Genomic DNA, 9,685 nt, shown 5'->3' on the forward strand with positions numbered 1-9,685 from the left:
TGAGATATAAACTCAGAATTGAGATACAAACTCAGAATTGTGAGATATAAACTCAGAATTGATATACAAACTCAGAATTGAGAAATAAACTCAGAATTGAGAAATAAACTCAGAATTGAGATACAAACTCAGAATTGAGATACAAACTCAGAATTGTGAGATATAAACTCAGAATTGAGATATAAACTCAGAATTATGCGAAAAAAGTTGCAATTACCTTTTTTTTATTCAATGGCAGAAAAAAAAACAGAATTACGAGATATAGACTCTAAATTGTAAGAATTGACAGAATTGTGAAGAAAAAATTCTGAATTGTGAGATAAAAAGTCGAAATTACTTTTATTTATTTTTATTCTGTGGTGGAAATAGAAGTCCATGTGACTTGTGCATTACTGTATATAAGCCATATGATACATTTTATATGAGGAACAGACTGAAATTTAAGCACTTCTGCACTGGAAAGCTTCCTCTCTGCTGGAACTCTCCAATTCCGTTCTCATTTACACATATTAAAATTCTCAACATGTTTTCCACCAGGTTTGATGTCAGTAACACCGAAAGAATGTCTCATGATGCAACAAGTATGAATATTCAAAAGTGTTCATATTTGTGTGTGCAGTTCTCACTGAATTGTGACTTACATTGAGTCTGTTACACGCAAAGTCAAATGATGACAGAATTTTCTATTTTTTCATTCTTTTTGGTGATGGTGAAGTTGACATTTGTCACATCACATGGAGGATCAGCATGTGTTTTGGCCCAGCAGTTTATTCTGATTTCCCCCAACTCGCACTCAGTGAAGCAGCCCGTTCCTCCTCACCTCTGTGGGACGCAGATGCTGATGTTGCCCCGACGATAGTTGCCAAGCAGCTGAGGAAGTGCTAATTAGGATTGCAGGAGAGATGATGGGGAGTAGTGGAGGAGGAGGAGTGTGTGTGTGTGGCTGAGTGTGTTTTAAATGGACTCTTAATGGTCCCTCCTGGAGTCTTAGGACTGCTGTGATTTGTTTTAGGGCCCTGAAGGCTTTTAGTTTGTTCATAAAGAGCTGAATTACAGCAAAAAAAAACAACAACAAAAACACAAGCCTGTTTATGTGACTGTTTGGTATTCTCTCCTTAAAATAATTATGCTTACAGAGCAGGTTATTGCACTCAACTTTGGCATTGTAAGTAGAATTGTATGCAGTTGACACGAACTATGCAAGTTTCATGATTACATAAATTGTATACACTGTACTGTAGATTTCAGGTTGTATTTGACTGGGATAGATTACTAAAAATACATATATACATTTTGTGTCAATCTATTAACATAGTGTATACTACTGTTTTTTGAAAGAAATTAATACTTATTCAACACAGATGCGTTAAACTGATAGAAACTGACAGTTAATACTAGAAAAAAATCTAATTTCAAGTAATTGTTCTTTAGAGCTTTCTATTTATTAAAGAATTCTAAAAAGCATCACGATTTCCACCTATTATGCCCCTTTTTATCATATGTGATAGAAGTAGGGATGCAACGAAATTAAAATTCTGGGCCGAAATTGAAAATTCTGGATGCACTTGGCCGAAAACCGAAACGGAAAATCCTTTGTAATAATTATTTATTGTTTTATTAAATAATATAAAGCAATTTTGTAAGACTTTTTAATTTAAATCAATTATTTGAATGATACTGAATTTAAAAAAACACAAGCCAATAAAAGAACCAGTTTTACTGAAAGTAACACAATAAAATTGGACAGAAAATATATTAATATTAAATAACAATATATTATTTTTATTCTGTTCAATGCAACAGAATCAGCTATAACTTTTTTTTAGTTCTACAAAGCTATTATCAGAGCATGTGAGGAGAGCATAGCGGGGAGCAGATCAGTGAACGAGAGGGTAGCGTCATTTTTACCAGCATTGCCATGTTACAACAGGAACAAGTATACTACATAGAAATTTCCTGTTGGTGTGTTATTTGAGCAGACTTAGCTATTCCAGTGAGCATGAGCGGAGCGCACATTCATAGAACAGAATATTGGCCCTGTCCCAAATGGCACCCTAAACACTCGCGGCCTTCCTCGGAGTCTGCACTTTCGTGATGTAATGCCGCATTGACTGTCGGGTAGAAGTCTGCTGCGGAGCTTACCCCAGTGAGGGTGCATAACGGCCACAAAGGGGGCGCTTTGACGAAATGACGAATAGGACACCCTACGGTCTCGTGGACTAAACGGACACACGAAAATTAGCGTCAGAATTTTTAATCTAGTGTGCCTTTTTCTTCAAAACTCCATTCTTGCACCATATGTATTAAATATTTCTCACATCAAGTCATCGAAAAACAAAAATGCACTTTAAAAAAAGGATTTATTTTGAAACAATTTTCACTTAGAAATTGCTAGCGGATTTCACAAAACAATTTGAATTAAGTGTGGAATTCAAATAGTATTTTCTTGTAAGATGTACTTCAGTAATCTATTTATGACTTTAAAAAATATATTTTTTATTGTGTATGAGAACCAAAATGAGACTCATGTATATATCTCATATAATGCTGCTAATTGTGCGCAATAATTTCATCATCATAAAGACAAAAAGATTTTTAATAAAGTAATGCAACATTTAGCATGGTATCTTCAAGGGGACACTGTTAGAAGAAGTGCTCTCGCCTCTTTTGTTGGTGATGTACTCAACAGGCCATTAGGAGGAGACCGCAAACAAACACACGCAACCCACAGGGGCCCAAACTCAGGGTGTGATGGTAAACAAAAAGTATGCGCAGTGACAGTCGGGCCCCGGGGACGCAGCCTGCCGCGTTTGCGTGTGTTTTCTTGAGTCAGTTTCAACTCTTAGGGACGGGCTTGCAGGAATAGCAGATCTGGAATATGTAATGAAGTGTGTTTTCCAGGAACGGCCCAAAACAGAGTCGTCAGTGATTCACTGTAACGGACATGGAGATGTGCACTCACATGTGATTATAGCTGCAGTGCAAACGCTGAATGGATGAAAGAAGATTCGTTCTCCAGGGCACGCAAGAACCGTACGAAGTTGCTGCTGCGTCCCAGTTCTGTCGTATGGTTTCCATAGCAATAAATAATGCAGTCGACTGTAGCCTGTTCTCACTGTTTGGGGCGCCATGTCCCTGGAAAAGCAGGTCAACTCCACCGCAAGCCTGCACCATTGAGGAATCGCACGCCTCCAGAAGTTCTTAGAGGAGCTGCGAAAACCACTGTGCCACTGATCTACCGAATCGCTCAGGAATAGTTCCTTAAGATGTCAATTCTGTCATCATTTACTCAACCTCATGTCATGTTCCAACCCCGTATGTTGTTTTTTGCAACACAAAAGTTGCATTTTTGGAAACTCTTTGTGCAGTTTATGAATGCAAAGAGTTCATGGCAGATTTTTTTCGGGGTAAACTGTTTCTTTAACCTTAAATCGGGAGCGGTTAATGTCCTCCAGTGTCGGGTTTCTCTGGCCTTCTTCTGGTAAGTTGGTGAATCAGAAGAAGGTCAGGGTTGGTGGCTAGGAGCCCTGATGGGAACAGCTGAGTGGAAAGGGAACAGGAGAACTGAGGAGTTGCGTGACCCGCGGCCATCCACCTGTTGGAGGGCTTATGAGGAAAGCATGAGTGCTTCTCTGCATGGTTTGGGGTGGGATGGAAAGAGAAAACTTGACAGAGGGCAAAAGACCATCCAGTTTTACTATAGTTAATGATGCAACCCAGAGATCTTTTGAAATAAAATGAAACATTTATGTTGCAAAAATATAAGAAAATGTTCAAATATCATCATGATTATGGTACACTACTGGTCCAATTTTTTTTAAACAATTAGTACTTTAATTCAAGAAGGATTCATTAAAGTGATCAAGCGTAACAGCTGTAAAGACATTTAAAATGTTATAAAGATTTCAGTTTTAAAAAAAACTGCTGTTCTTTTGAATTTCCTGTTAATCACAAAATCTTGAAAAAAAATTTGTATCGCAGTTTTCACAAAAGTATGAAACAGCAAAATTGTTTTCTTAATTGATAGTTTTCATGTTTGTTGAGCAGCATGCTGAAAATCCAGCTTTGATCACAGGAGTGAATTTCATTTTAAAATATATTCAAACAGAAAACAGTTATTTCAAATTGTAATAATATTTCACAATATTATTGTTTTATTGTACTTTTGATCAAATGAATGCAGCTTTGGTAAGCATACGAGATGTCTTTCAAAAACTACAAAAAAAATTAACAACCTCAAGCTTTTCTACGTTTTAAAAAATATATTCAAACAGTAGACAGTAATTTCAAATTTTAGCAATATTTAAAATTATTACTGTTTTTACTGAATTTTTGCAGCTTTGGTGAGCACAAGAAAAAAATCCTACCTAAATTTTGAACAGTAGTGCACATGAAGTTTAATCCTTGATATGAGCAATAGTCTCAACAAGTACTACTGATTAGACAGAAGCCATTTATTAAGGCATGGAGTGATGGGTTGGTTTATTGTTTCATGTGGCAGGGCTGAGTCACCGTGTCTCTGCAGCTGTGTGTCAGGAGGACATGTGTCTCCTTCATTGCATTCTCATCATGAACCACTACAAAACGGCAAAAAACACAATTGAATGCAAAGCTTTGACTGCTTTTTATAGGCCGCAGGGAGCTGAGAGAGCTGTCACAAGCTATTTATGGGATGCATTCAGCGTCGGCTAGGATCTGGAGTAATTATGTCATGTGTTTATTCCAGAGTGAAGAACACTCCACTGCCGGTCAAAGTGTGCTCTACAGTGTTCCAGGTACACATGAGCGGGAAACCTAAGAGTATCACCGTCGAGACCAAACCCGGCCAGACCGCTGCAGACTTCAAGAAGAGTCGAACAGGATTCACCTTGCTGCTGCCCCATCAGTAAAGCCAATGCTTATTGGACATAAAACAGTATTCAGCTATTCAGTCAGAGATGGAACATAAGTGGAACAAAATTTCTGATTTTCCCAATCTTAAGCAATGCACTTTGTTGTTATTAAATAGTGTGTTGAAGTATTTTTGTAGGCCAACCAGAAGTTAGTATAACACTGGTTCCCTCGAATAAGATTTTTCCATTGGCTTTTAGATTATTGCTGAAAATAAGCACTGTGATTAACAGAAGCTCATGATTCTTACACGCTTTGTTCATCATGATAATCTTCACAATTAAACACAGCTTTGAATTTTGAAGCCTAAATACAATCGCCAGAAGTAGAAAAAATAAACGTAGGCTAAAAATTAATTTAATGTTACCCACAACTCTTTCAGTATTTATTTAAAAGCATTTTCCCCTAAAGTTTGAGTTAGAATAGACTCTCAGAAAAAAAAAATAGGTACAAAAGTTGTCACTGGGGCAGTACCTTTTCAAAAGGCACACCTTTGTACCTAAAGAGTCCATATTGGAACCTTAAAGGTACATATTAGTACCTAAATATTAGTACCTAAAAAATACAAAAGTGTACCTTTTGAAAAGGTACTGCCCCAGTGACAGCTTTTATACCTATTTTTCTGAGAGTGTAGTTTGTAAGAGTGCAATTATAAACACAATGAGGCTGTGAAAGCCAGCAATGAGTAGACGAGTTTATCTGTTCGGTGTGAAGATGTCCCGACAACCTCTGTAGCCCCATTTAAACACTTGTTGACAACTGCCTTTTTCAAGACTAGTAAAAGCTTTACTGATGTATTTTATGTTGTGGAATAAAACATGAAAATATCTTGAGCTAGTGTTCACCACAGACCTTATTTCAGGCATTTAACCAAAAACCCATTGACTTCAGGACGATGGAACTGGAAGAGCTAAAATACAAGTAACTTGCAGGTTTTGGCCTTCAAAAACGTCATCTCTGCAGCACTCTGTAGTCCTCTGTCTTAAACAGAAGAAACGTCTGGACCAGTTATTGTTAGCGTGCTTGAAAAGAAGATATGCAGCATAAATGATTGTGCTGATCCGCTGTTATTCTGTCGTCCCTTCTCTATTTTTAATTTTGCAGCCGATGTGTTGTGTCATGTCTTTTGAATTGTGGGGGATCATGTAATAATGCTATTTTATTATTTATGAGGGAATGTTCTATTGATATGGCCTTTGCACTTTTTATAAAATAAGTCTATTTTTATGTTCTTTATGATTGTATTTTTTCTCAGGGTGTACATTTGAACTGTGCAGATGTAACCAAGAGTATTTTCATGTGTTTGTGCCGTCACTGGGCCGGTACTTAAAAAAAAAAAAAAGGGTACTAATGTGTACTTTTAAAGCGCTAATATGTACTTTTACATATGTACTAATATGCTAATATGTACCTTTTAGGAGGTACAAAAATTTACCTTTTAGCTTTTGTACCTTTTTTGTACCACCCAAGTGACAACTTTGTACCACTTTTCTGAGAGTACAGGAATATGTAACCAAGATTTACAACACCTCGGGTTACACCTAAAACTATTGATACTGTAGTAGTAATATATAAACGGAGGAGTGATTTTAATGCTTATTAATATCTGTCAAATGTTGTATTTAAAAACAGCAACTAAACTGTATTCGGATCATATGAGGGCCTTGTGATATTGTTTTATTAAATGCTACATGCAGTAATTGTGTGGTTGTTGTATATACTGTATGGTTTATGAGGACACAGTTGTATAAATGACTTTAGTATTACAGTGGCCTCATAAACCAAACGGCTTAAAAGCATACTTTCTGAAATGCCAAAAAAGGTTTCTTTGTTTAAGGTTAGAGGATAGAAAATATGATTAGGAGAGTATTAAAACCATTATGAAGCCCCCTGTCTGTCTGTGTGTGTGTGTGTGTGTGTGTGTGTGTGTGTGAAGATTCTCAGTAGTGACAGGTTGCCTACTGTCACTGTTTTCTATTTTCTGCTTCCACTCCCCTGCTGTGAGCATCTTTCATCTGTTCTGACACCCCTGTGTTTTCATTTTTTTGACTTTATGATTTGACTATTTTGTGACGCTTCTTTGCACGCACCTGTCTGTCTGCTGACGTTGAACTCGGTTTCTGTCTCAATGTGTCATAAGCGTCATTGGTTATTGAATATCTAAGAATGTGGTTTTTCACACCTTTTACTCTGGTTGTCAGTTTACTTTTGGGTATTTGACATGAAACGTCAAGCAATGACATTCGGTTCCACATCATAAATGATTTCTTAAAAAACAAAGGTTCTAAAAGGTTGTTTCTGTAGCGATTCCATTTTGGATTTATAAAAGAAGAAAAAAAGAACCTTTTTTTATGTGAAGAACAAGTTAAAGACAAGCTAAAGAACCCAATGGTCAATACACTGATGTAAAGAACCAGTGTAATGGTTCTTGGTTCTTCATAAAACCATATAGCCAAATCAAGAATAGTTCTTTGCTGAAACAAAGATGATCAAAAGAACCACTGAAGAACAAGAAGAGTGTAGAAAAGCTTTTTAGTTTTAAAAATACCCGAAACCAATGCCAATCAGGAAATATCAAAATCTGAAAATAAAGCAAAGGGACTTGAAGCTTTTCAGGACAGTAAGCTCTGCACCAAAGCCACTCTGTGACCAAGTTTGTTTTCCTCAATCTCATTAGTCATGTTTCTAGAGCAAATTGAGTCACAGGCAAAAATAACTATTCCCCCGGCAACAACACTGAATTACAATATCTTCAACCCCGCCACATGGAAACAAACTGAGTTTCTCTGATAGCTAAAGTAGTTATGAATCAGGTTTGAAGCTGACTGGGTCCCCAGCTTCATCTGGCACGTGCTGGGGCTTGTTTTTGAAGTTCGCCATCATGACCTAGTGCATGCATCCCATTCACAAATGTCAACGTAAATAACAGAATTTCATGGAAAGATAGTAGCCAGAACTTACTGCTTCCATATAGGCCTGTCCATCCTAAAAAGGATTTTTCAAAGTTGTAAACAAAACAAAGATTATTGGAGTATGTTTTACAAAAGAAAATACTATTTCAATCTTTCTACTTTAAAAATGTCAAGTTTACTAGTTTATGTTACTAATTAACTAGCCGTTTCTGAGTGGAAATTTTCAATTTTACCATTTACACCAAAATACACAATTGTAATTGACGTTTTATAAGATTGTGTCATTTTTTCATGTTATAATATTCAGTGTTGGGGGTAATGCATTACAAGTAACGCGAGTTACGTAATCAGATTACTTTTTTCATGTAACTAGTAAAGTAACTCGTTACTTTTTAATTTACAAAAGAATATCTGTTACTTTTTCAAATAAGTAATGCAAGTTACCTTTTTTTTCAATTTATTGATTGAAAGCTCTCCTGTCCCCATGTTGAGAGAAATCAGAAGATGTTACTCTAGTTCTAAAATAAATATGAATATGCATTAATTCATCTCACTCACAAAAACAAAAAAACAGATTCAGTATTCCTCAAAATGAATAAAAAGAATGCAACTCAGAATATGATGCAAACTTGCCATAATTAAATGTTAAACAACACAAATATGCTTTATGTATTTAATCCCATTCTATTAACCAATGTCTTTGCTTCTGACCTTCGATGATCCAGTTCAACCGTACTAATAAGCACAAATTACTCTAGACAAACATTTGTGTGTCTTTGTTTATTGCTGAAGTGTAGAAATGTTTTCTTCTGCATTCTACTGTACGGACGTAAATGTACTTTCCCTTCAGCCTGAGGCTTATTCATTTCACTTTTGGCATGAAAATGCTTTTATATTTGCCAAAAATATAACTTTCTTATTTTAAAAACAAACAAGCAAGCCCAGTCCAGATTTAAAAAGTAACGCAAAAGTAACGTAACACATTACTTTCCATAAAAAGTAACTAAGTAATGTAATTCGTTACTTTTTTATGGAGTAACGCAATATTGTAATGCATTACTTTTAAAAGTAACTTTCCCCAACACTGATAATATACATTTTGTGTTACAGCTTAATATGCATTCTTAATATTTCTGGATATTCTTAAAAAAATTAAGTTAATGATGACTATTTTAATTTTGGGTGAAATACACTGCTGAAAAATGATTTTTTTTTTCAGAATTGGAAATAAAGATTAATGGAGTATATTTCAGAAGAAAATAAAATTTTTGTATCTACACCATTTTTTTTTCCAGTGCACAGTCTCTCAGGTAGGCTTTCTAATCTTCTTTCCTTTTAATTTCTTTTGCTCATGTTACTCGGCGGATGGGCTCATCCAATCACAGTGCAGCTGTGCAGATAAAGTCTCTGATCACTCATTCTTGATCAAAACTTCCAACAATCATTCTTTTTCCACAGTGACCCCTCCTCCAAACAGCCATTTGTCTCTGTGACAGCTCGTCCAATCATAGGGCTCGCTGAATGACAGGGCTCCGTTCTAATTGATGAAAGAGCCCTTGTTCTCCTGGTGGACTGACATGGAGATTTACACCCAGCTGTGACACTCAGAATCACTTATGGCAAGAAGTCTTCTGTTATACATGATCCTTGTCCTTGTTTTAAAGGGAAAATACACCTAAATGTAATGGTTTTGGTTTAGACACCCTGACAACCATATATAACACCCTTGTGATTGTGAGTTTTGCACGGCCGAGCACCCATTCACATTTTCTCTGAAAGCTGTACATATCTTGTGTTTTTACATTACTGAAAAAGAACAAATATAACAAAATAGTATAATATGGCAACAATTTCTCTGTGTGCTGTTGGCTATCACACAGTAT

The 9,685-nt window shown here is 36.1% G+C and overlaps 1 protein-coding gene across 1 annotated transcript in view; it reads left to right on the plus strand.

The window, feature by feature from the left end:
* Positions 1 to 5,288, plus strand: part of LOC107598227 (unconventional myosin-Ig-like) — a 59,078-nt gene extending 53,790 nt beyond the window's left edge. The window contains exon 21 of the mRNA XM_016289506.1: positions 4,727 to 5,288. Within this exon, the coding sequence (XP_016144992.1) occupies positions 4,727 to 4,889 (163 nt within the window). The 3' untranslated portion in view covers positions 4,890 to 5,288. The remainder of the gene's footprint in view (positions 1 to 4,726) is intronic.
* Positions 5,289 to 9,685: the final 4,397 nt, after the last annotated feature.

This window comes from Sinocyclocheilus grahami, unplaced genomic scaffold (genome assembly GCF_001515645.1).
Source record: "Sinocyclocheilus grahami isolate Dianchi unplaced genomic scaffold, SAMN03320097.WGS_v1.1 scaffold248.1, whole genome shotgun sequence".
NCBI classification, from domain to species: Eukaryota; Metazoa; Chordata; class Actinopteri; order Cypriniformes; family Cyprinidae; genus Sinocyclocheilus; species Sinocyclocheilus grahami.